The following is a 27,813-nucleotide window of genomic DNA, read 5'->3' on the forward strand; positions in this document are numbered from 1 at the left end:
TCTTCTTTCTGTTTTTGAAAGTATCGCAGATATTATTCATGACCTTAGAAATGTAGATCCAACTCAGCACTAGATTTTCTGCAAGACCCTGTTTCCTATGAGACTGGTTCTGCTGCTGCTTTTCACACACTCACATAGATTTACATAGATTTCTGTAGTTTGCTCTTGTGCTGATGGACTGTGGGGAATTTTAATCCATATGCATGAATTTGAAAGGATGCATTGATCAGCTGATTGATTAATCCATGAGGCAACGGTTTGCATATTTAAATAATGGTTTATTTCCTTGTTTTCTGCAAGGATTACCTACTTCAAGCTTGTTGTTCATGAGGAACTTCCACAGAATGGAAGATTTAGGTTAGGGAATGTGGGTCAGATAAGACATGTTGTTTTACAGTCTCTTTGGTCTGAGTTACTGTAAATAATTATGATTATTTCACTAATTTCAGATGTGCTCTACCCCAAACAATGATTTTAATCCAGAAAAATGATCAGCAGATGAATCTGATCATATGAATATAAATAAATCATTAGTTGCAGCCTTATAACAGTTGATGTGGATGGTGATATGCAGCCCAATCTAATGCCAAGTAAGAAATGCATGGTGCAGGGAAAGTATAAAAAACAAAGAGCTGATTAAGAAATCTGAAAAATAAGATATCTCTGAACAGATATGTAAAATCAGTGGCTGGCTAATTAGGCTGACTTGCTGTTGGCTCAATATTCCGCAGGTGCACACAGGCTCCTCCCACAGCGTGTTTCTCCTTCCTGTCGTCTGCACTGTACATCTGCGAGCTGCATTTGAACTGTGTGGATACGCAGCTTGTGCACAGCAGGGGGCTGAGCACAGGAGGAGGCAGTGTCAAGAGACAGAGCAGGAGGAGGAAATCCAGGAAGTCCTTCGGCAAAGAGCGAGGGAGACAGTGAATATGTGCATGGGCTGAAGATGTTGAGCTTGTTAAAGAGATTGTTCTGTACTCTGTCTGGCAGCTGTAGATCCGTAGAGACAGACAGAGACTGAGAGAGGATGAGGTGTCTCGTTACAAACTGGGTTTTTAGAGAGAACAGGAAAACAAAATTAAAGCAACAGCTGATTTTTAAGTCAGGTCTTTTTGTCCTTATTTGTTCACATCTTCTGAAAGATTACGGATACAGACATAACGGAGCAGTACTTACGGAAATCGTGAGGGGGCAGTGTAGCCAATGGTTCAAGCACCATGACCACAGGGTACGAGGAAGAAATTTCAACAATGGCAGAACTTTTCGTAGAGAGATTACAAAACAGCTGCTTTTGCCTCTTTCTATAGACTTTACTCGAATATCACAACCTCCTCCAGCATCGACATGTTTGCGCTGCCCTCTAGTGGATGTATTGTTGCCAACCACGCCAAAGTAAAAGATGCATGGAGGTATGTGGGCAGTTACATCGTTTGAAATGGACGTATCTCTTTTTGTATGTAAGTTGCATGGTACAATCACGTTGCCTTCATCATAGAACCCGTAACACTTTCAGATGCCGCTTCTCAGATGCTTCGGTGTTGTGATTGTCCACTCAGGTAATGAGTTGCCCTCTGCTGGATTATGGGGCAAACAACAAACAGTCTTATGTACTTCTAGACTGACTGTTTTGAATTCGAAACAGGTCATTATCGTTTGAATATTTTCCCCAAACGTTTGAATGAATTTTTGTGACAGCCCTGACACATTTTGAAAAGGAAAGCTCAGTTATGTGTCTTCAAAGCAGCTAATCTGGATTCGTCAAACCTTTCTGCAGAGTCAGATGCTCGTTTGGTGTCGGGCCCGGCTTCGTTAAACGCTGGCGGCTTCGAGAAAGGCTGTTGGAGGACGAATCCAGATGAAGTTTCACTCCAACATTTGGTCTTTCTTGGTCTTTTCTTCCCTTCAGTTCGTGTACGATTTTTTGTGCGGATTCAGCAATGTTGGAACAGTGTGTGTGTGATTGGCCGTGAAGAGGTGTGTATGGGTGTAACTTCTGGGATGAGTAGGTCTACGGTGATTCATTATTTATTTCTTGGCACCAGCATCTCTTATTTTGAAATGTGCTCTGCAAAACTGCTGCATTGATGCGATAGAAAAGTAAAAGCTTTCATTATTTGTGATTGTGTATTAACTCGAAAGGAGAAATCCCTCTTTTGTTGTAACAAAGGTTTCTGCATAAACACGAGGCTGTGCAGTTATACCCACTGGCAGATTTAGCTTTTCACTTTGTTCTTTATCAAGGTGAACCCTGTGTCCGTGAGCGTGTTTTCATACTGCAATTAATTTAATTAGGAGAAGAAAAGCTCTCAGCCTTTATTCTTGTGCGTCTGCGAGCACGAGCAGAGTATTTGGGTTGAGTTCCATGAATATTTAAGATCTTGCAGCTCAGGAATCTTTGGAGATCAAATGTTGGTTCCAGCCCTCTGCACCAGCAGGATGGGCTCTCTGTGCATGTTTGTGTTGTATGTGTACGTTCGTCCCTGCGGAGGGTCCGGTTGAGTGATTTTCACTTCGTAAGGCTGCTAATGAAAATTGATCAAACAAAGAAAGTCACTCCAGCGTCGTCTGTGCAGCTTCTTTTTATTAATCCACTGAGTCTCGTCTTGGTCACCTCTTGTTACTGTTGCAAATTACTGCTGTGAAATTTGGCAAATGTGTCTCGCTGTGCTGCAGATGTTAGTGTGTGTGCGTGTGAGTGTGTGTGTGTGTGTTTGTGTGTGAGTGTGTGTTGGTGATGATGATGGGAGGGTGAGGGAATGGGGAAGGAGGTGGGGGAGCACGAGAGGCAGGCTGTTATATCGTCTGTCAGATGTCCTCCGTGTATCTCAAGCCATGTGTCAAGGGCGTATGTGAGAGTGTGAAGAAGTGTGTGTGTGTGTGTGTGTGTGTGTGTGTGTGTGTGTGTGTGTGTGTGTGTGTGTGTGTGTGTGTGTGTTTGGCTCCATTTTGCCCCCAAAAATCTCAGTTTGCATGTTGATGAGGAGGAAAACAAATCACGTGCAGCTCACTCCTTGGCGGAACTGCTCTGCTTCTCCTGAATAAACCATAAGCGATTCCACAAGATAATTCAGGTTCTTTTAGTTTCGTCGCTACAATTAAAAAAAAAAAGAAAATTCACCAGCTCTGCCTTTAACACATCGTGGCCTGGACAAGCGGCCGCATCGCACTCCCCTCTGTCCCGGAAATGTGATTTCATCTGTCAGAAGGGAACCTAATGAGACTCCTCTATATCGATGATGAAATTATGTGACAGAGTTGTCACGAGATGTCTCCCCCCCCCGGACTCCTCGTCTCTCCACCGGCAGCTCCGCTCGGATTCAGTGAAGCAGAGGTTGCCTGGACTCCGGCCAATCAGTGTGACATAAAGACAAGCATTCAGTGACGGGCACCCACACACACACACACACACACACACACACACACACACACACACACACACACAGTAACATCTGCACACGTACGATCGCTGACGCACGGACTAAACACTCACAAGTAGATGACACCTTATTATCCACAGTCCTGCGTGTGATAAGCTTTTCGTGGAAGGGGGGGGTGAGGGTTGGGGGTTTATAGCCCAGCAGCAGATTTTATTGTTCTTATCTCGACGAAGCAGAATATTTAGAGCAACAGGCTTTGGTGAATGCTGCGTATTAATATTGGATCTAATGTGCACAGCCGACAGATAAGACTGCACCATTCCGAGGAACGGGCGAAAATTAGCATCTGTCAATTGTCAATGCAAACTCGGTGGAATAATTGAGAAGAACTTTCCTGCTTCGCTCTCACATGCAGGGATGAGTGACACGGGCATGTAGGCCAGCAACCGACGGGCCTGTCAGATTTCTCTCAATCAGCGATTCTCTTTGTTTTTCCATTTTAAATGAAATATAAATGTCTAAGCGGGACATTTAAAGCAGCGCGATGTTGGAGCAAGTCAAAGAGACAACAAAGGGCCCGTTCGTCAGCAGTGAGGAAAGTGGAAGGCGATGCCCTGATTATCGCCGCTCGTCATGTTTCCCACAGGAGACACTTGCTCTAAATACCCGTGTTTGTTGTGCTGCCCGGCTCCCTCGCCGCTAAGCCCCCTCGCTGCGCCATGTTCATCCGACCGGCCGTCCAAATAGTCTGCTTTTTGAAGTGTATCATTGTTGACTCGTGGGGAGACGGCTCACTGGCTCTCACAGGTCACACAGAGGCATGTGATCTCAAACCGATGCGGTGCCTTTATCTGTTGTGCCGGTGCCTGAAGGGGCCGGGGATTATGAGCTGATCCCCTTTCGGAGTTTGAACGGTGGAGCCGCTGAGAGAGGTGCTGAGGCCGGGCATCAGACTGAGAGTCACGCTCGAGTGTTTACAGAGAGAGGCACGCTCCAGTGTTGTAATGATCTGTTGTAGTCACGTAAGAATCTGGACTGGTATTAAAGAGGAGAAGGATCGAAGGAGGATGTGAGTTTAGAGGCTTTGCTCATCGCTGACCAGTCGAGGAAGAGGAAACTCTGGAAACTCTACAATGAAGAAAACAGACAAATGGCAACTGCTTTGAAAATGTTGGTTGTGAACAGTTGTGGTTCCAGTTGTGCAGAAGTGTGAGACTTGTGTTACTTTGGAAGTTGTGAAGTTTCAGGTTTTATATGATCGGTGATATTAATTGAACTGAATATTGTTTACTTTTGCACTTTATTACTATTTGTAAATCATGATGCATTAACATCGCAATGTCGAAATTATACTGTATCATGTCACTTTGCTCTTGATAACACATCGTCCTGGGTTGGATGATGCAGGTGAAATCATTTAGATATAGATATATTTATAATCTAGGGAAAAAGTTCAATTCTTACTCCCCAGATCCCAAGACAACTTCTTCAGATTGTTATTCTAACAGTTAAAAACGAAAAGATATTTATTTCATGATCATATACGACAAACAAAAGCATAAATTCCCCATAGATACTTTTATGTGTCAGCTTAAATCTTATAACCAAACAGAAAAATGTAGACCCCCACCTCACCTTGAACTTTGATTCATGGTTCTCCTGAATCTCCCCGTGTGATGTTCGGTCTTCAAAGTTTCCTGGAACCAAACCTTTGATATGCAGATTGTCGCCCCACGTCTCCTCGCCACTCTTTTCTTCCATGTAATTAGACGACAGCGGGCCACTGCGTGGCCTCCTGTGACTCTTGTTGTTGAGAGCTGTTCATAAACAAGCTGCTTGCTGCGTCGTGTGATCTTTGATTTAAAGCTTCTCACGCACAGAAAAAGTTATGAACAAAGCTCATGTCTGGCAGTGAAGGTTGACGTCTGATTCTGCACGAAGCAGGAAGGACTTAGTGAAAATGAAAACCTGTCAGGCCACAGTAAGGATCTGCTGGGATGACACATTTGATTCTAATTCAAACTGAGGTTTCATGGAAAACTGTCAATTAAGTTGTCAGTCGACACCTGAAAAATGTCCTTTATCGGCCAAAGATGAAACGTGTACCTGGCGTTTCATGATCCCTGAGCCAGCCAGGGCCTCGCCTGCAGGCCGTGATGTACGGCGTTTGGAATTAGATGTGGCAAATTCCTTCCGCTCAGACCTTCTGCCGTCCTCTCAGACTGGACCTGATCACAATTCATCGAGGAGTTCACATCAAAAGCAACCGCGCCGGAGCCGGAGAGGGAAGATGAATTCCCCACATCCGTACCGGTCCCTCCTGCACGTCCATCACCTGCGTGATTCAGCTCCTCCACGCTTTCCTCACCTCGTTGCTCGCATCTCTCCTGCTGAGGAACAATTTGCATGATTAGTTACTTTGCTCAATTAATTAAGACGTTGGGGAGATTGGCGGCAGAGTTTCTCGTTCCGTGAGGAGATGATCGGCAGCTCCCTCAGCGGCAAGCTTCCCTCATTCTTTCCCTTTGCCCGTCTTTGCCTTTAATGTTTATCTCGTCAAATAGACGGTTGGCGTTTGCGAGGCGAGGAGAATGAAATGACAGAAAAAAGTAACTAATGTGTAGCAGAGCCATCAGCTCTGGTCTGGGCTGAATTTTCCTCTTGTTTATTGGAAAAGAAAGGAACACATTTCTCATTCTTCGAAGGTCTTTGCTGATACGTCTGAAAGGAGGTTTATTGCAGTCAATCACCTTGTCGCCGTGCTGCTCATCTCAGATATAACTCAGAAGGAGACGCCGCAGCTTTTTATGTAATGAGGAGGAGAAAGGACTTTTTGTACTTTGATGGAGGCGGGATGTTCGAGGTTAGAGAGACCGCCCCTATAAATTAAATATCACAGATTGTATTCCTTTGACATTGCCGAATCACAAAGATTCTCTGTTTTTCATATCGTCAGCATAGAAACATGTGGGCCTTCGAGATAAGATAATGATACTAACAGTCAATGTCAAGGCTGTCAGTTGAAGGTACCGGGTTATTTCCAGTGGTTCCTCATTTGTTTTAAAAGGACTTTATCCATGTTTCGTATACAGAAGGTATCAAACGTTGAGCATAGAGGGACTGGATCTATATTTTACAGCCCATGTGATCTCAAACCAAAGCCTGAGTCCCTGCATGTTTTTTTTCCCGTCTCTGCACGACGGCTCAGACATGCTAAGGTGATAACTGATTCATGGAAATTGTTTTTTTGTCTATTACTGCGTGTTTGCTTCAACACAGCGGGCGATGAAACTGCAGCAGTGAAAGTCTACAAAACCCAACTGTGCTGTGATTTTCTGTTGCCGGGTGAAATTTGACATGGTACTAGCAAGTTCGTCTGACATGCAAATTACGGCTTTCGCTGTGTTCTCAGCCGTACAGCTGCTGCAACTCAAAATGAGGGCATGAGTCACTGGTTGCTCCTGATTTCTGCCGGAGATGTAAATGGTGTTGAGCCTGTTTTTCAGTGAGTAATGCGGCTGAATTGTTTGTTCTTATGATTGACTACATTGATGGACGTGACTCGCCTCGTATCCAGTCAATAATCTTCCTCACCACATTTTTAAAGAAAAGCCCGTCCGCAGATGAGCTGGCGAAAGCTGAGGGATGGGATTATTATTTCAACAGAGTTATGTCTGATAAGAACAGCTTCTTGCAGGAGAAATAGATTTTTAAAGAAGCTGCCCTTCTGTCCATCTTCCAACGCTCTGCCCACACTAATACAAAGAGGCTCTTCGGCTCACCGAGACACAATCTATCCCTCTCTCCCTCTCCCTGACCTTGTGGTGACCTGTGCTAGCCATGCCTGATCGCTATCCTCTGAAGCCTCGGGGCTATTAGATGGTTTTCCCTCCTCCGTCTGAGAGAGAGGAAGAGTGGAGGTAAAGAAGAAGCCTTGACGCAACATGTTCAAGTGTTGCTTGGGGAGGGGGGGTTTGTCCTGGGAAGTCGGGGACACGGTCACAGAGCCTGAACGACGTCTGTGTGAAAGGGAGAGTAAATAGAGATGGACAACCAGTCTCCACAAGAATTAAGCCAAAATGTCCTTATTACGGGTGCCGCCATTTTGTGCCTTTGACATCACAAAGAGCCAGAGTCTGTGCAAAAGTGAGTGGAGCTGCAGGATTGACACCACGATGATGCACGCGCCCGATCGGTTTGACTAGAAGGGCACCAACCTCCACCAAGGCCCAAATCAAGATACACCAATTTGCACATACTTCTATATATCAGTCCTTTTCTCATCAAGATCCATGAATTATTCTCTAGGAATGCAGTACAAATTTAAACACACAATGTTAAAGAAAGAGATAAAAAAAATATCCTGGATCACTCTCTGTTCCGGATCCGCACCAGAATTTAATTATTTATAGACTCCTTCCTGACATATTCATCTTCCTTCCACTAAATTTTGTGGTAATCCGACCAGCAGCTTGCAAAATCTTGCTTACAACAGAAAAACAGACTGGGGTAAAAAACATATTTCTTTGGTGGAGGTTGTTAAAACCAAATTTACATGAAATTTCTACACTTCTACCATCTTTTATTTGACGTGTTCTCTCATTTTTAGTTTGGTCCATGCCCCATCTGCTAACATGGAGGAGGCAGGGTTTATGACCTGTCATGTCGTCCATCTTTATATAGAGTACATGGTTACACAGCACAGTTTCACACTGTGGGGCGATATTTCAGCTTTGTGAAAATTCCTTTTCTTCCTAACGCCTCTATAAGAATACAGTATAAGTGGATCTCTATGCAAAAGTGGCTCGACGGATTAGAGTCTGATTTGTTGTGGCTTCAGCAGTTTTTCGTGCTCGCCACAGTAGCTCATTCACATTCCTTCCAGTAGCGTCTTTCTGTCCCCCTGCGTTCTCACAACCCTCACCCCCCCTTTACGCTCCTGGGTCCCGTTGCTCTCCACCGCCATGTTTTCTCATCCCAGTGATTCCCCTGCAATATGAAGCCATATGGCTCAGTTTACAGCTCTGATTTATTCACAGCCTCGACTTCCGTCGCCGTGCTGTTATTCATCCCTCGCTAATGAAAAGAGAGGAGGAATAAGTCTTACGGAGCATTCACTGGCGGCACAGGTGTCACATAGAAAAGGCCCCACAGGTGACGCTCAGCGCTGAAATGTCTCGTAATGAGCCTCCCCAGCGAGCGCAGGGACACGGGAAGAAAAATGGGATGTGAGAGAGAGTGAGGGATGGTGATGTGGGATTAGATATCGTCTTGTGCGGGCGCGGAGGGAGGGAGAGTGAAGGGGAATGGAGAAAGAGACGTTGAGGGATAGGGTGAGGCTGAGGGGAGAACAGGAAGCACGAGGAGGAGAAGTCCGAGAGAGACGCAGATGGAAGGTAACAAATGAGACCAATAAAACACATGGGCAGGCTCCTTCAGGGAGTCACAGATCCATGTTTTTTGACAGAAGAGCTCAGGTTTGTCTTCGGTGATTGCCTACGCTCTATGCCTCTGTCCTTCCTTATTTTTCCTCAGCCAATAACAAACCCACCTCAAATATTTATCCACTCCTGGTCGGTTCTCGTTTCCGACAGAAAGACAAGACTATCTCTGTGAGAAAGAGAAAAGGAGCTCATAAATGTCTAAAAATAACTTTCAGGGCTGCAAATTTGAAATTGCGTCACGTGTACGTTCATGCAACTGCAACATGGAGACCTTTTTAATTTGATTTGCTGTGCAGAGCGACCATTAGTAACTTCAGCACCACGGAGAGCTCCGCCTCCGTTCCTGCCTGACCCAGCTTCAGACTGAACGAGAAAAATAAACGAAGGCACGAAGCAACGGAAAAAAAACACAAGAACAACTGACTAACGTATGAATAAAACACTGCAGACCCAGTACGCATGGTTTTACTGCTGCGTAGACACTAAGTGTTCTGCCAAAACCTACATAAGAGATTTAAGCTAAACAGTTGTTAAGCTTTAGTTGCCTCTAAACAGAAGTGAGGTTAGTAAAACACGCCGACGTGTAAAAGCTGCTTCCCCTGATGCTGGGATCCTCCAATAAACCGGCAGCAGATGGTCGCAATTTTCTCAAAGGCAAATACTTAATAAGGCAGTTAGCTGTGTAGCTCGCTCCGAGGCCTTTACGCACTTTGTGTATCTTTCAGCGGATGTTAGGGAGGTTTCATCAGTTGTAAACCTCAGCATCATGAAGTGTTTCAGCCGTTTAAGACACAAGCTGCAATGCAGACCCACCGTAGGCAGAGCCTCTACATTTCAGAGGATGTCATTTCAGACATCCTTCGAAATATGGACATTTTCTTGACATTTTCCATTTCCTGGTGTTGATTTGCTTTAAAGAAAAACCTGATTTCTGCAGTAACTCTGTGGCTCATCAAGATTCATCTGAAGGTTTTTAAGCAGTCTGAGCTTTTTGTTATCAGTTATATTTTCTTGGTTTCTGCCGGCTAATTAAAGGTACGACCCTCCTGCCTCTATGTAAACCTTCGGGTTAATGAGCATCACGGTAAATCCCAACATGCTCCGTCATGTATGCAGACACACACTCGCTTGGTCATGCAGCTCTGCATAAAAAGTCTGTGTTTTAGCATGTCTAAGTAGTTGGTGTACAAACAGACCAGGGTTTAATCCTATTTCTCATAAGAGCAGCCTCAGGGAGAAGGAGACGAGAGTTTGCCAGCAGCTTATTTTGTCCCTGGTGCGATTCCACTCCGGGGGATCGGGGCGCTTCGCTCGTTTGGTGTCGGGGCTGGAGGTGGCAGGGAGGATGCATGAATTAGTTAAGCATATGTGTATCGCTGGAAGGGATGTAATGATAGTGAAAATGTGTCTCCATGCAAAAAGAAAGTTCCTTTAAAGTGATCTATGTACCTCTGAGGCTCTTATTCAGAGGGACTCCAACAACACTGAAGAAGTTTGGGTTTATTCTTTCAAGGGCATCGTGTTGATGGATATATTTTTTCTCACACTCTCTCTTGTTGGCTTTGAAATGACCTTTTCTGGGGACTTCACTTCTAAAAAATGTGAAGATGCTTTCAAAAGGTTGTTTGGTATCAAAGAAAATATTTATTTCTAAAGAAAATGATGGGATTTTACCACCTTTGGTCCCCATACGCAGTTCTTTTAAATTAATTTATACATATTTTTGGAGAATAATATTTAGCCAGTGGGGCTGTCAGTTTTTCCAAAAATCTAATTTGAAAGAATTTGACAATTTGTTTGAATACAGTGGGTTCAGTGATCGTGCTTTGATGGATAAGGAGACAAACTACTTCAGACGATTTTGAATTGGAGGAGGACAAAGAAAAACTTTTCTCCCAGGGTCAAATTAATGTTTTAATTTCTAATAAAAAGGGACGGCCCTTGTATTCAGTCCATATTTTAAATTCACAGATTTTTGTGAATCTGCAACAAATTTAACACTTTTAAAAATATCGGTTCCCTTAAAAGAAAATGCCCTAAGTTAAAAATATATTCCTGGACCCGCACCAAAGTGTAATGGGTTCTTCCCTGACTCACACCATATCTTTCCACCCAGTTTAGTGTTAATCCGTACAGTAGTTTTTGAGAAGTGGAGGTTTGGCGGAGGTAATAGTAAGGATGCTACTTTTAGCTCTGACCCTCAGATGAAGTTCTCACTTTCCTCCCCTTTGAGTCAACGTAGCCTCACGTGTGCATCGTAAAGTTTCTGGAGCTTCTTCTGACCCACTGGCTCGTCTCCCAGTCGGCACTCAGACCGGGCACCGAACACAAGGACCTTGCAACACCCTTGGCAGTGCAGAGATAGCGAATGGAAAAAATTCTGCATTGCTCGATCACAAAACTGTGCGCCAGATTTTAATTTTTTTACTTTTAAACACAAAGAACGAGCAGCTGCCTATAAATCAAAGCCTCCCTGACGCCCGGCTTTTGTCGGAGTTTTCCTTTATTTGCTCCTCCGTGCTCAAGGATTCTCTCCTGCTCCGCGACGAGAATTTCATTTTGTAATCTTTCCAGTGCACGGCGTAGCGAGGTCTCCAGTTGTGCCTCAGAAAATTGGCTCTCGCGTTGCACCTCGACATTAGCGAGCATGTCCTCCAGTGCTGCAGCTTTGTGTGTTGCATATTTAAGTGTCGCATGAAAAGGTGGAAATAGCTCAGCGCTTCAGGAGATGTTTTACTCCCGTTTATTATCAAGTGGTACTTTTATGCCGCCTTCTGTTCAAGCGCCGCTCTGAGTTGTGTGGAGTAGCATCACTAGAATCATCAGCCGTCGCTCTGCGTGACGGTTTCTCAAGGTTTTTGGCTTTCATTGACACAGTTCCTGGGTTTTGAATTATTGCAGGTTGCACTGCTGTGTGGAAAGCATCAGTGTGAATGTGCACAGAATGAAATCATTGAACACGACCTGTTCAGTAGAGAATGTTGAAAAACGTATACAAATGATTGTGCTTTAATTGAACTCCCTATTTAGTATTAAGTAGCAGTGTTTCTCTACGTAATTAATCAGAACACATTGAATCATATGAGCGGATCTGTAACTACTGTAAACTATTGTATAACTGAACCTGTAGTACATGAAAATATCCATAAAGTCTGTTGTGAAAGATTCATTAACTGTTGATAAATGTTCAGAGCTCACAAAGACATATTGAACTTGGAGGTTCCTTCTTATATAATATAGAAATTTGATAAAGTATGTATATTAATACATCAAGCTACTGAATAGCTAAGGAATATCTTTCAAATTAATCACAACTGGATAATAATATATCGTAGAAAAACACAGATATCATTATGACTCATATCGGCCAATGTTTACTGGCAGGCAGATAAATCAATCATCCACAGTATAACTATATGATCACACAATTATATATATTAGGTTTTATCTCATTAATTAATGGTTTATATACTGCTCATAAATGCTTGATGGGGGGTGTTAAAGAATGACTCAGGAGTGATTTATCTGACTGTGTGTGTGTGTGTTCTTTTGCAGACATAAACATGGCAGGCGAGCCCAAGCCCTACAGGCCCAAGCCCGGCAACAAGCGGCCGCTCTCCGCCGTTTACAGGTGAGACCCGTCCCACTCACCACTTCCTCCTCACAGCTCCCGTCCTCCGTCCTCCACATCCTGCTGCTGCCGCTGACGTAAACGTGGAGTAATATTTAGAGAATGATGATTACGTTTCCCGTGTGTTTTTTCTTTATTCATTCTATTCCTTTTGAACCTTGAAGTTCTAATTGAGTTTTTACCGCGCTCCACATCTTCCACAGCCTTGACTGGAGACTGTGGGTCACAGGCCTGTGGAGCTCAGAGGAGAGCCCGTTGTTACAAGCGTCATTAAGCATCAGCCTGATTCCTTTGGCCCGTGCACATCTCCTGGTCGCACACAGATGAAAGCAGCAAAGCCTAATGTGACACTTTCCTCTTTACTAATAGTTTGTCCACTGGAAAAGTTTATATTCCCACCAATTTACTCAGTTTCTCTCTGAATCGATGTTCTTTCACTAATTTTTGTTTGTTGTGCATTGTGTTATCATAAAGCCTAATTTGCATTTTATAGCTGCAGCTGAAAACAGCCAGGATGTAATATGGTAATTATGAAACAGGAAGAGCAGAGGCAAAAACCCAACGCTACACTTCTCCAAATTGGCAAAACTGATGCATTAATACTAATTCAAATTCCTGTGAGAGTAGCAACATTTCAAAACAGCTCCTTCGTCTCTATCCTCCTCTTCTCGACAGTTTTATTCCTCCCTCTGAATTCTAAATGACCTGCCATCCTGAGCGTGTGCGGAACATTGATTCTCCTCTCCGGGGTCGGAGTTCGTTCCCCCGACTGTATTTTTCCACCTCTGAAACCTTCCTTCTTCTTTGTTGCTCTGTGGTCTTTGCGTGCCAGCGTGGCTCAGGCTCGCTGCTGAACCTGCCGTGAGCTTTAGGCAAAAACCAGAGGGCGTCCAATCGAGTCAGAACAGCTTGAGCTTGATCCCCTGACAGATCCAAAATGGCTCCTCTTTACACAACCTTTCTTTATCTCTGCCTCACCCTCCTCTCTCTCTCTCTCTCTCTCTTACAGTGGCTATGAGTTTGACTACGAGTACTACAGGGATGATTTCTACAACAGGTATGTACCATTCACATCATGGCAACAAGTCTGGGACCGAACAAGGGAACTATTGACCCCTTGGCTGAACCCTAATCTCTATAAAAAGATCCTGCATGTGAATAAATCTGTAGGTGAGGGAGGAGATTTTGGGGCCAGAAGGTTCCTCTGGTTTCTATTTCTAGTTTGACCAATCACGTGTGAGCAGGCTTAGGTTGCCTGCAGGTAAACAGTCCGTCTAGTGAGCAAAAGAGGCAGAATACACCTTAAATTACATCTTTGGAAAAAGAAATTTGACTTGTACTTTTGAATTTTCTAATGTGGTCCATGTCCCATCCACTAACATGAAGGAGACAGGGTTTTTACTGCAGCCAGCCAGGTGATAAAGATGATTTGGCTCCACTTTTGGGGAGCTGCCATATTGCTCATCTTTACATAGAGTCTATGATGTTCTTAGTAATAATGATGAATGGTTACTACTGTAGTACAATAGTTAGCTGGACAAACAGAAGAATAGACTGTTAAATACATTTCTTATACTTTTGTTGCAGAGTTTTTCATTTTTAAAGGCTAAACACTTGTTTAGAAATCCAAAGCCTGATATGGCTCCAATGCCTTGTTATGATTCTAAGCTGAAACCGGACAGCACCTATTTGGATGGAGGGCTTTACTTAATGGTCAGTTCCTCTTCAGACTTTGACTCTTCCTCATTAAAGGTCCCCCCCTTGTCAGATTCAATTTACTAACCGTCCCTCAGAGGCACCTTTTAAATAGTCCGATTGTCAAAATGGCTGAACGCACGGGACAACACGCCGATGCAGAAAACGCTGTCTGTTGTCTCCCTCGTTTATCTGCGGGCGATACGAGTGATTATCTGCAGAGGCATTTTTCTAAATGTCAGACTTGTTGAGAGCCGTGACTGACGTCCACTGTCACAGTCGACGCTGACACCTTCATCTGACATTTAGCGCCTTCTTCTCTTTATCCTCTTCACTTTGAGAGGATGTGTGAGGGGATTATTGTGGAGGTGAGCGTCTACCTTTTGTTTTATACAGGCTGAGACAAAGAATCCAAGAGAAATCCATATAGATATGAACGTTGCAATGCAGCACTTGAGCCGAAGGTGAAATAAATAGATAAACCTTGGTTTTCAAAATGCTGTATGACGTGTTATTGGATACAGTAACTTATAAAAACTGTGTGAGAAGTGTAATATTGTTGGTGTTTTTATTTCTCCAGGCTTTTCGACTACCATGGCAGAGTGGCCCCCCCACCCAGAGCCGTGATCCCCCTCAAACGCTCCAGGGTGATCGCTCCATCCTCCCGCCGCGGGAAGACCTCCTTCCCCATCAAAACATCCTCCTCCTCCTCCTCTTCATCCTCCAGACCTCCCACATCCTCCTCCTCCTCCGGGCTCAAACGTACGTACAGTATAAGGTCCTTCTTTTGTGTTTGTTACTTGTCTAGTGTTTTTACAAGAGTTTGTGACGCAGTCCAATTACGCCAATATGCATTCAGTCCCTTTCAAAAGAGTGACGGCGGAGAGGCTCGGGGAGGAGAAGGCGGCGACGTGATTCAGCTGTGCTACTTACGCCGCCGAGAAAAGCTTTTTAATTCAATCCAGCAGCTCTGAACAAACCGCGCTGCGATGTAGAGGGAGAGAAAAACAACAAACACAAATACAATCTGAGCGTTCGGAGCAGCGCCCGCTCAGCAAACAGCTCTGGGATCCATCTGGATCTCATTGGGTCGTCTGATTAGCCGGAGATGCTTTATAACGTCCTAAATGTAATTAACGTGAGATTGGGGGCATCTATGTGGAGCCGTGGTCAGCTGTGTTTTCCTCAACGTTCGCCTCACCACTCGTAGCCGGCTGTGTAATTGGCTACAGTGTTTGTTCATTGTTGCCCGTCTCGGCCGGTGTTATCAGCGCGAGCAGCTTGGTGAGGTCTGTCAGGAGAACCCGCTCGCATTTAGTATTTTAGCGAAGGGGGAAATCAGCCCATCTCGTTCCTCTTTTTTGGACAGAGTCAATGAATCCTCTGTCGTGTGTCTGAGCCACGCTGCTGTGTGTCGGGAGACTAATTCGCTTCTGCCAGGACCATGAAAAATCACCGCTGGTAAAGACTTTGGCCCAGATAGATTGGACAGGAGAATAAGGTTAGCTTGTCCAACAGGGTGGGTCAGTGTGGGCAGGTTGCAGGACTCGTGTACAACAATTCACTCCGGGGGAAATAAAGAAACTGCGTCAGACGGACGGATCATGAGGATGAGGTTGACTTTGGACCTATTGTTTCTGTTGAAGAAAGACTGAAGATAAAATTAAACTTAATAGTAATAGTAATAAAGGAATAAAGTCACAGGCTGCACTGATCCACACACACACACACACAATCTCAGAGGAAATTACAATGATTTACACTCATTTCCGGAGCCTTAACCACAACATCTATCTTAAAATGGTTGACGTAGGAATTCATATTCAAACAATTTACAGTTTGTCAATATTAAGATTGGATTTAAACAGATTTTGTCCAAAATTAAGTCCCAAACACTCCGTCTTAGATTCAGATGACGTGATATTAAACACAAATACAAGATAAACATTAAAATGGTAAAATAATCATGTTTCCATTCATTCCGTGTTAAGATTTCTCCCAAGCATCCTCCATACTGTTAATACCTCCGAGCTGGGAGCTTGTCATCATCTATTTCGGGTCTGAGTTACATCAGCCTCACCAGCTCTTTGTCCGGTTTAATCTTCATAGACCAGTGATTCAGGAGATTCACCCTCAGTATCCCCCAGATAAACATTTCTGCAGTTCATCACCAGCTCCTAAAATTAGATCCATTTCTCGTTTCCCTAAATCTTCCCTTAATGCTGATTAAATAACAATGACGTTTTTTTCATTCTTGCCCGTTTCCTTTAACCCGAGTCGTCCCTCGACACCGTGTTGATGAAACGCCGTTTGGATTAGGACGTGTTCGCTTTTCTCTCCGCAGCTTATGAGACTGATAGCACAAAGGGGGAAAAAGGCCTGGAGGCGGCGATAAATTAAAAAACTGTTCCACACTTTCTTATCTTCAAACGACAACTAGTAAGCTGCCCACCGCGAGCTCAGATAGCGTTGGAATAAGGAATCGAGTGTGTACATGAGCGTTTGTGGAAGTTGCTTTGTGCGCACGGACGCAGGTGATACCGAGGAGGAGATAGAGACAGTCGGAGATACCGTTGTTTATCCACTGTTTTCTCCTTGTTGCCGCAGCACAAAGGTCCATTCTGTGCGTCTCTGGAGCTTCAGGGCTTGACGGCTGCTTTACGAGGAAACATGAGACGTGTGTATCGCCATCCGCGTGGCCCTTTCTCTAAAATCCTGCTGCTTTTTAAAGAAGTAACTACACCACATTGAATCGTACCTAAGCAGCACTCGGGTTCTTTGTCAGCATGAATTCCACTGAAAGATTAAAACGTCCTGTTGGGAAATCCAGTTAAGTGCAGGCTAATACGTCACACGTTTCTCTCATGCACTGACATCTGCTCAGAGCGTACAAGTTTATGTTTTATGCATCAGTTTAGCTCATACATAGCAGTGCACAGACATGTAGGGGGGGGGGGCTCTGCATTGTGATGTTGTGTGGGTGTAAATGTACACAGAGAAACTTTAGTTAAAGAGCCGAATGCCGACATGATGCCACACAGCGGATGTTTTGATTCCGTCTGGTCTCCCGCCGCTGGTTTTTCTGGCTGCAGCTTTACAGGAAGTCGTGGGCTTGTTTACCGAGCGCTCATCCAGCCGCTCGCCAGCCCTGACGGAACCTGAGAGGTGTCAAAGAGAATTTTATGTTCCCGTCTCAACTTATGCTGTCTGTTTTCCTCCCCTCCGCTCCCAAAAAATAAAAAACCTGACACATCTCAGCTTCCAAGGGTTAAGGAATACGATTATTTTATTACTTCAGGGTCCGGATTCTTTAATCTGCTCGGTTCAAGCTGCTGAGGAAGAGCATCCTCTCTTCAGCAACCGTGAGGTTCGGCCTGATTGAATTAACGGCGGCTTCCTTTTTGAAATTTCCAGCAGATGTTCGTTGCGTGCGACACATCGAGGATCAAAGGCAAACTTTGACATGATTTGGTTTTGCTTCATTTTCCCCCAAAAAACTCAGACGTGCATTGTGGAGTGAACACGGAGAGCAAAGCGAAGCGGGGAAGAGGGAAAAAGCAATAATTCATGAGGCAGTAAACAGAAGCTGTGGGAGGGCAAGTTGTGCCCCGTGTTTCTCATGTGGTTCTGTTAGTGAGGCAATGATCAGCCACAGTTACAGTGAGTGTGTTAAGAATAAAGTGCGAAAGCAACACAGTGGATTGAGTTCATTTAAATCCATCAAAATTTCATATTAGCCTGAAACTAAACCGGTGTTAATAAAAAGAAAAACTGTTTAAAATGATTTGAGAATTCCTGCTGCAGGTTGTTTAGATTTCAGAGAAAACACAAAACAAAGCTGATGTTTAAAATAGTGCATGAGCTGCTGTTGATCTGCTCTTCAGTCTTTTCAGCTTGTACAGATTAGAGTTCGTCCTATTGTCATAACCTACCTGGGTTGTGTCTTCCTCCTATTGGTCAGAAAGTCTAAACCATCCATAAAAAACAGTCTGGAAAAATATTAAACCTTAGCAATGTTGATTTACATCTGGAAACCACATTTCATATTTCAGTATTTTCTGTTATTAACTGATAAGATACAGAGGAACTTACTATCACTGAATAAATCTACGATGTGTGCGACTCGAGCACTGCCCCAGTTTTTTGCAGCAGTCCCCTCCTACGGGGAACAGTAAAAGCTAAGTGTCTATGTAATAATATCATATTACTTTCTCTCTCTCAGTTGGCTTCTCATGCCAACTGAGAGATATTGGCACTATTGTGCAGAACATGAGCTGCGCTGTGCAGGGTGGTGGGCGTAAGCCTGCTACTAATCCTCAAATTGAAAACAGCGGGTCCACAGTTTCAGCTCGGTGACTTTGCAGTTGGCCGGACTGAGATGTTCTTCCCCGAGGAAAGAGAGATGATTTGATATCCAAAATTAAAAACCAAGCATATTAACTGATGACAGCGTGCAGTCGGTAATAAACCGCGTGAGGCAGCATCATTAGAGCTAAATGAAAAACTAACCAAGCTATGAATGAAGACGCTCTGTTTCTGTTTCTTTTTTCCGGGCCTCAGCAGTGAAGACGGACCAGCTTCAGACCATCAAACGGGAGCTGACTCAGATTAAGATGAAGATCGACTCTTTACTCGGACGTCTGGAGAAGATTGAGAAGCAGCAGCGAGCCGAGTCTGGTGAGGAGCAGGATCACAGCAGGAGGGGGAGGAAAGAGAAATAAAGGGGGAAAAGGACGCCGACCACTGAGGGAGGGAAATTAAGAGCTCAACGCCGGCTATAAGTCTTTGTGACATTGTGGGAGATAAGAGCAGCAGAGCTCTCCATCATATCAGTGAACAGGCGTCAACACCACGCTGACTCAGTTTATATGAGAGGTCTTTACAGACGCCCTGCACCACAGGACGGGCTCCGAGTGCAGCTCACTGTGAAGGTCACGAGGAATTTGTGTCAAAAAAAGAGTGCGTGTTGTAAATTTTCCAAAATGCATGTTTGCACTGTTTATTAAAAACCCCACATTTTCTTCTGTGACTGCGACAGTTCAAAAGCAACAAAAAGAACCAAAAAAAAGAAAAATCACAGAACTTGGTTCTTCGTGCAAACTTCTGTGGGGTTTGTTAGAAGTGAGAATAAATTCAAGAGCAGATAAAAGAGAACAGTGAAAACTCAAGATGACATGTGAAGGCTTGAAAAACAATCTTTTCTTTGAAATGTTTCAAAAAAGAAGAAGATTCATTGAATGCGTGTTTATCAAAGAAAGGCGGCAGACGCCATGATTGATCATATATTCATACAACTATTGATGTATTCAACATAAGGTTGTTTCTAAAAAAATAAAACATTGTGTCAAAGATTGTAAAGGGAATCTTTTTTGGAGGTACACACCCACCCACCCCCTTCAAATCACCTACTGTAATATTTCATATTTGAAATTTAATTTGACATCTGACAGTTTGCATAGGAAACACAAAATTAAGTTTAGAGATGACGTGAGTGCACACAGGCTTTGGAAAGATGTAACCAGATGACATTCTGGATTTGCTTTACGGTAAAACTGGAGGTACATAATGGAGGGAACTTTTCTATTAAGATGAACAGAAAAGCTCGGACACACCCCCACAGGCACAGTGCGTGTGTCTGTCGCTACGTAGCTTATTGCTAATGTACAGTCGGTACATTTGCTGTTTCGCTCCACTGGTCACATTTGTCTGAGTTGCACGGGATGAAAACGTGCTTCGCTTAATCTGTGTGACCACACCTGAGTAGTTTCCTCTTAGGGATGTTTGATCCACTCGATTTAGCACCGGGTGGAAGTCCAGAAATATTAAATCGTGCTTCAGCCAGTGTCTACGTCCGCTTCATTTAATCATCTACCTGCTTAGGTTGAATGGAAAGTGATAAAGAGATGCTCCTGGTTGTGTTCATGCTCCTAAAGCTTCAGTGAAATATCTGAATCTGCTTGTTTGTAAGAACGACGGCTGAAAACTGTATCAAGAAATATCTAGAAAGTGGATTTTCTGTTGTTGAGGTCAAACTGCTTGTGTCCAGTTGAGTGTAAGAAGCAGCAGGAGAAGCCTTTATGTCTCTGAAAACAGCAGCCAAGTCAACTTTGCAGCTTCTATAGGAAGAAAACCGATACTGATCTCGGTGTCCCGCTGACTTCACTCTCTGTGTCTCACTCCAAGAGTCTCAGAGAAAGTACGAGGACAACTGCGACTCCCTGCACGAGGAGTCGGTGTCGGAGACGGCGGAGAACTCCGGGGAGGAGGCCGGGGACGGGGAGCTGGACGTGGAGGCGGGAGAGATGACCGATGGAGGTGAGGACGACTACGACGAGGAGGGCAGCCACCATCTGGTAAGAGAAAGGGCTGACGGCGCTGACAGGGAGGGAGAGAGAGCGAGGCACTTTGGGGAGCTCTCCAGTGGGCAGAGAGTCTTTGCTTTCTGAAAGTTAATTTTCCAGAATTATTCATGGCCACAGATCTGAGAGAGCAGGGCTTCACATGAGTGAATGGCGAGGGCGCCCGGACTGACAGTTTCTCCCTGACGACCCCGGCTCAGACGGCGGAAACATGGCCCTTCACAAGCCCACACACAGTCACGGGGCTCGCACACGTACACACTCACGGGCTGGAATTAAAGCCAAGGGCTTAAGACACATAGTACGGGGGTTTTAGACGAGAACTGCATGGACGGCTGTGGAGCTGACCGTGAAATGGTGCATGCAGAACGGGGGAAGAGGAGGTTTTTATTTTTATCTCTCTTTCTCAAAAGATAAAGAAAACTGTCGTGAAATAAAAAAAATATTACAACAGTAATTTGTTTATTTTGGTAGACAAACTGTCTACAATTCTTAAAATGACACTATGGAAAAATGAGAAGGTTTCATGTTTTAACTTGAAGATGATTTAAAAGAGAAAATGTTCCGTCAGCCAACAAACTCGACAACACACAGAATTGCTGATTCGAAACAGATACTGGCTGTGGAAGATTGTTGTTTGCATGAGAGTGTTTCCATCCATCGGATATAAAAACTACAAGCACTCATTCATTTTGCAGCAGAAAGCAAAGACGTCATTGGGATGTCATCACATTTAGTTAACTGCGGTGATACACACGCTGTAGACTATATTTTGTTCATGTTTCTATATTTATATCTAATTCTGCTGCCTCAGGCTAACACTGGTTCCTCAGATGGGCTTAAAAGCATTTTGCTATTCAGACAAAATAGACGCTGAATGATAAAATGATAACTATGCCGGTGTGAAAGTGACAAAGACTCAGTGCTTTGTGCTACTTTCTGCCATCAGACACAAAATTGTAGTTTTCAGTTGTGAAATGGGCAAGAAAATGTGACAATGGAAGAATTTTAAAAAAGACTGGTACCATTTTGGCAGTATTTTCTGTTTTGTGCTTTTATATTGTAAAACAAATATCAATGTAGCATGATGATGATAATAACATAAATATAAATGTTCAAATCTAAGTATTTCTTACATTAATAACTTTTATAGATTTAGAAATCCCCAACACCAAATTACACAGCAGTTAAAATATAGTACCCAGAAATTTAGAGTCACGCTGTTTTACTTTACGTCTCCCGACCCGTGTTTCAGCTGTGGCCATGTTTTTGACCAGGCCTCCTTCTGTCATGTTATATTTATTGGTCGTTAACCATGTATGGATGGGTTTGCTGTCCTGGATGAAAGCTCTGTGTCCTCGCTCACAGCAGAGATTATTTTTCAGAGACAGGGTGGATGGATTTAATTGTTTCCTGAAGGTCACATTGATCATTGACTGTGATAATGTACAACAAACCCTGTTCCACAGGTTAGTGCGGCTGCTGTTGCCGAGCGCGTGACCTTTTAGAGAAGATGAACGAAAACCTGCGAGCTCAGTTGAAATCCTTTCTTCTGTTCTTTTTCAGATAGAAAACCACGTATCGGATATTGACAACTGAGATCAGGTAAGAGCTTTAATTCAAGCGTCGTGAGGTTGTCCTGCAGCACGAGGTCCTGGAGGACAATCTGTGAGGTTGTCCTGCAGCACGAGGTCCTGGAGGACAATCTGTGAGGTTGTCCTGCAGCACAAGGTCCTGGAGGACAATCTGTGAGGTTGTCCTGCAGCACAAGGTCCTGGAGGCTCTTACTTCTCTAAACATCCCTTAATCATCTGCTCAGTCACGAGCTCCATGACATTTGGAAGACCAGCTCCAGTGAAGGGCAGCTAATGCCGGATTCGACAGAGGAAACATTAATGGTATTTCAATGGGCCAGAACTGCCCATAAACAACCTTCATCTAATTGAATTGTGTGGAAGGGGGTGTGAAGGCCCGAGGTAAAACGTTTCCTGCCTCTCAGGGTAATGATGCAGCCACATCATCAGTTAGCTCACCACTAGCGGGGGGGGCTTGAATGTGTTTATGAGTTGGAGACGGTTGATGTTGAAACACGGAGTTCAGCTCGGTTACACTTTTCTGCTGCTGCTGGTTGAGCAAAGAGAAAAACTCTGTTCAGACCATTAATCAAGTTATTTGGATGGTTTTTTCATTTTAGCTTTCGTCATCTTTTCAGGGAGCTGTTCATTACTTTTGGTTAAAGTTTAATCATTTAAAGGTCGAGTGGGTAAGATTTAGGTGAAAGGGATCTATAGGCAGAAATTAAATATAAATTAATCCGATACGATAATACAAATACGATAACGTTAAGCTTCTGGTACGATACTTCAACGTTTCCCATCTGGCAACGCTGACTCATTTTCTATCATCCAGAAATATAGTTTGTATTATTTTCCTTTGACATCTGTTGATAAAACTGCTGTAAAGTTTCTTATAGTACGAATTCGAGCTAAAATGTTCACAGCAAATACCAAAAGGTTTTCCATCACCTGTCCATCCATCCAGGCGTCAGGTGGTTCACTCCCCTCTACAGGTTGCACATCTATTTCCCATCCCCACATGTCTGCCTTTTTCAAAACTCTCAGCAGATCCTCTAAACCTCCCCGGCACATAGATTTAAAAACCTGAAAATCTCCCTTGAGGTCGTGTGGAATATATCAATGTTTTGCTCGGAGGCAGAAAATCCCATTGAGCAGAACCTCATGTCCAGAAGGATTAGAGAGGCAGGCGGCTCCCTCTTCCAACGAATATCTGCACTTCCCTGGATATTTCCGGGGCCCATTCAGAACGGACAAGCTCTTAAAATGCAACTTAATCCTCATCAGATTTCCAGCTTAATAAACAGCCGTCATGTTTGAGGAGGAGACACGAGCCTGATATGTGTCTAAGTCCGTTTTTCTCTTTTCTGTCACTCCAGGGTGAGGACGCAGACGCGATATTAGAATTTCATCATCACCTTCTAAGAGACTGGGAAAGGATCTCTGAAGGAATCAAGACACCCATTCTGGACTGTGAGTTGTGTGTTCAAGAGAAGCCGAGTCACATTTAAGATGCCACGACTGTGCGGCACAAACCGAGTGTGATTTGCTCTCTGTAGAAAATGTATTCAAGATCCATTTTAATGCGTCGGCCCGAGTTGACCCTCCTGGATATTCTGTGCAACTCCTATTTCATTGCAAGAGGCTGCAAATATGATGCGATAATCATGTTCCTGAAAAAAAAAATAAAACAACTGAAGGAAATAAAAGGGACTTTACTTATTGACTTGTGTTGCAAGAAGGAGACGTTGACGTTGTTGCTTTTCTTAAATGTGTTTGCGCTGTAATTTTACTTTTTTTCAAGGATTTTCTGTTATAGCTCAAAAATCGAATGAATAAATAACAAAGAAGAACAACGTGCGGCAGCGGTGTGATATTCAGACAAATGAAAGAAGCGTCGCTGCCGCCTGGTTTCGGATTTTAACTCGCACATGAGCCAATAGTTGTGAGCATGACTTTTCCTGCGTTATCCATTTATCACACAAATTTGCTCCATCATATATTCCAACTCCTGCCAGGTTTTCAAAAGCAGACAGGGCCTCCTGTGGTAGAACGCCAGCCCTGGCACAGGCCTCCTGCCACGGAGCATCGCCCTGCTCAGCCTGCGCAACCCAACATGGATTTCTGCCATTCACGAGCCAACGCCCTCCCTCCTCATCCTCCTCATCCTCCTCATCCTCCTCATCCCTCTGTATCCGGTATCGATTCTGTCTTATGTAGGTGAGGGAGCGAGGTAAGGTTTTAAAAAATGGTGGAAGATGTAATGCTTTGACCTTGTTTACTGTAAATATGCGTTCATGATTCCAATCGCTTCAAAAAGCTGATTAATTTGCGTTGAAATGAGACGATACAAAACACAAGATGTCCGTGAAAGTCAATATTATGGTTGAGTGCAAACCGTGAGCAGATGTAGCTGAACTGGCCACTGGCACCGGAGGATTTACTGTTTACCAACATCAATGGTACGATTCCTGCCAGCTCATATTTGGCAGAAGCGTCCGCTGCCACGTGCAGCTGCTAACATATACAAATTTCAGCGGCTTGAGCTTCAGCTGAGCAATTACAATTAACATGATTATAAATAAATAGCTGCAAATTGAATTATGTCACCGGTGATTGGGCGCCAGCGTGTTTTACTGTTAATTATTCACTTCATGTTTGCTCCATTTCCCCCCCCCCCACACACACTAAGATGTGGCCGTTAGCAGGTCGTCGGTTCGACATAAACCAGGTGTCTCCTCTGCTGATGATGTTTTACTGTACGTGAGCCAACTTCATGTTAACAACTTCATTAATGTGAAAGCTTTCCGGACGCTGTTAAACCTGTTGCACTTGAGGTCTGAAGGATTTAAAAGAACTAAAGTTATTCACTCAGATGCAGTTTAAACCTTGTGTTCTGTTCTTTATTGGACTTCAACATTTGCATTTTTAATACACTTAAATAACTTAAGATTTCATGTTTTATTTGTTATGTATTTTCTGGGCATTGAGACGAGCTTACACATGTGAATTCCCAATTAATATTATCGATGCTGATGTGAATTAGAGGATTAGTCGGAAAAGGCTATAAATGATAAAACAAATATTGTATATTGCTCCAGGTCCAAACTTCCTTGTTCCCTTGTCACCTGTGTGGGGTGTAAACCTACAGTCACTCACGCCCAACTTTAGCTCCATTATTCTGCAAGTTAACATTTAGCTAATTCCACTCTGAACAATGGCTAAGCTAGTGAAATGCAAAGTGACACACTCCCCCAATTAGATGGATTTCTATTCAAATATAGTTTAAGAAACTCAGCTAAAGAAAATGAATATTTGTGTACATTTCTATTCACCACTGTTATGGGAAGATAAACAGCTGGTGGCGCTAACATTCCTCCCGTCCTATTTCTTACTGGTTCTGTCCTGACCCACCACATCCTCCCACCAAGTTGGTTCATGGGAATCTGTTTAGTAACCTCATAGATTCTATGGAGCAATAAGACACCTGATGTATACGAGCCGCACCCCCCTCCTCCTCCTGAGCGAGCTCCTAAAGGAAAGTGGAGTAATTTCACGATAGCAGAAAGAAAACATTTCCCTCCCGACACCGAGTGCCCTCTAGTCAAGCAGAGAGTGGTGGATTTACCTCCGCAGGTTTTTAAGCGTCTGCCCCTGAGACTTATGACCACGACGCTGCAGCCAAGGTAAAAGAAATCTCTCGTGTTGTGTTTGAAAACTGGCATTTGACACATTTAACGGCTTCTTTTCAAGACGGTTCATCGGGACAATCCGCACATTTCCTCTGTGGACATTTTTCACAGTAGTATTTAACCTTGAGTCGTAGAAAATGGCTCCCCTGAAAACTATTATGGTGGTTTTGTGGTAATGCCTTTTTAAGAGCTTTTAACACCTGAAAGAAAACCTCATTCACTCCATTGTGTCTCCTATTATTTGCACAAAAGCTGCGAAAATAAAAACCACATCACCGGGTAATGAAAAGAAAATGTTTGAAATCCTTAGATTCTCCAGGAAAAGTCACGTCGCACAGTTTCATGGACTCACCAGTCAACACACACGGCTGCGCTGCCCTAAAAAATCCATTCGATAAAATAAAAATAACACCTCTTTCACAATAAGTGTCTGGTGGATGATGATTCATATTCAGCACTATTTTTGTACCCGGAAACACGACGAAGGGGAAATGGCTCTGCTTCATGTTTATGTTTATTTGCTGGTAGTTATTTAATGAACCGTGCAGTGATGTGTCAAACACTTTTGCAAAAATATGTATTAAAAAAAAAAACAACCATCATCATTGCTTTTAATTGTTGTAATTTCTCTGGGTCACATTTTGTTCTCCGTGTAAATAATCCTTATGTTGATTCCAAACACCAATAGACTAAAAAGAGAGGTTTTAAAAATAAAGCTGAAATGATATACTGACAGTTTGTTGGAATTCTTGTGGGTTTGAAGCGAATTCGTGGGACTTGACATGTAACTGACAACTGTTGTATAGAAAATGTACATTTTTTTGTAAAGATATTTTTATCAAGAGGCATGTTTACCGTAACTTTGTATTTTCAGTTCATGTATAAAAAAAGATAAAATATACGGTATATTCCCAAACTGTTGTGAGGCTAGAAAAGTCATCGTCGTAGAAACTATTTGTGTTCTTATGAGTCACTGAAATGTTTGTGTCATATGTTTCAACACTTTATTTTACAAATAAACATGAACTGAAGGACGAAGGAACCCGCTCAGACTTTATTGTAAATAAGACGTGATAATTACTTGCAGATGGTTTGTCATCATTAAGGCGTGCCACTTAAAAATCCATTCTCTCCTTTCATCGCCATCTCCCCTCAATGCAGGCGGCTCACTTAATCCTGATTTATAAAGTTGATTATGCAGCGCATGTGCCGCGCCTGTCACCACACTGACACTTTAACAAGTTGTGCCGCGCAGTGTTTGAATACATGTCAAATTAACGTCAGTCAGCAGAAAACTGGAAACCACAACATCCGCTCGTCACCTTGTTTTTCACTCGTGGCTCCAGTCACAATGGCGGCAAGTAAATATCACTGGGAGCTTTTTTTACAAATGCAATACGACCATCAAGCTCATTAGATTATTCTAACTTTGTGACAAAAAGGAGGCACCAGACCTGCACTGAACTCCGGACGTGTTCCTGAAGTTATCCGGAGGGTCTGCATGAGAGAACGCAAATGTCCGAGTCAGTTGCTCCAGACATTCTCCCGATCTTTTCCTGCAAGCCCCCTCGTTAAAAAAGTGAGTATGAAGTGGAATAAAAGCAAATAAAGCCGATTTCAGACATGAGATTTAAGTCTCCAATCTCCAGAGTTTGTTTTTCACATATAAAGAAAGCAGCAGGAGATTCTCCGGGTCAGACGTGTTCACAACAACAGGAAAATGTCCTGAACATTCAGGCGAGGGGTGGAGCGTATAAATTCCGCTGTGGAAATCAAGTGTTATTGTTTCAGTTCTTATCACCACAGCTTCTACACGCCCACTCGCTCACGTTGAATTCTCCAGACACTCGGCCTCACTCGGACGCTTTACCAAGGAGCCTGACAGGAAAAGCTCTGTGGAGCAACTTGGACATTTGTGTTGAACCCCTCTGGATAAGTTCATGAAATTGTCCGAGGTTCAATGCGTGTCAGCTTAATATCAAATGCCGGGGAAGCTTAAAGCATCCGCTCCTGACATTAAAGCTAATCAATGCTAATAAAA

General features: G+C 43.6%; 1 protein-coding gene across 4 annotated transcripts in view; it reads left to right on the top strand.

The window, feature by feature from the left end:
• The window catches only part of LOC118098926 (RNA-binding Raly-like protein), an 81,075-nt gene extending 54,261 nt beyond the window's left edge, over positions 1–26,814 (top strand). For 2 of the 4 annotated variants that reach the window (XM_035143182.2, XM_035143181.2), the window contains exons 3-9: positions 12,377–12,452; positions 13,462–13,509; positions 14,728–14,909; positions 18,708–18,824; positions 20,331–20,500; positions 22,073–22,111; positions 23,460–26,814. In XM_035143182.2, the coding sequence (XP_034999073.1) occupies positions 12,377–12,452; positions 13,462–13,509; positions 14,728–14,909; positions 18,708–18,824; positions 20,331–20,500; positions 22,073–22,105 (626 nt within the window). In that variant the 3' untranslated portion in view covers positions 22,106–22,111; positions 23,460–26,814. The remainder of the gene's footprint in view (positions 1–12,376; positions 12,453–13,461; positions 13,510–14,727; positions 14,910–18,707; positions 18,825–20,330; positions 20,501–22,072; positions 22,112–23,459) is intronic. The other 2 variants (XM_035143183.2, XM_035143180.2) reach the window with 2 other exon arrangements.
• Positions 26,815–27,813: the final 999 nt, after the last annotated feature.

This window comes from Hippoglossus stenolepis, chromosome 19 (assembly GCF_022539355.2).
Source record: "Hippoglossus stenolepis isolate QCI-W04-F060 chromosome 19, HSTE1.2, whole genome shotgun sequence".
In the NCBI taxonomy this organism is placed as follows: Eukaryota; Metazoa; Chordata; class Actinopteri; order Pleuronectiformes; family Pleuronectidae; genus Hippoglossus; species Hippoglossus stenolepis.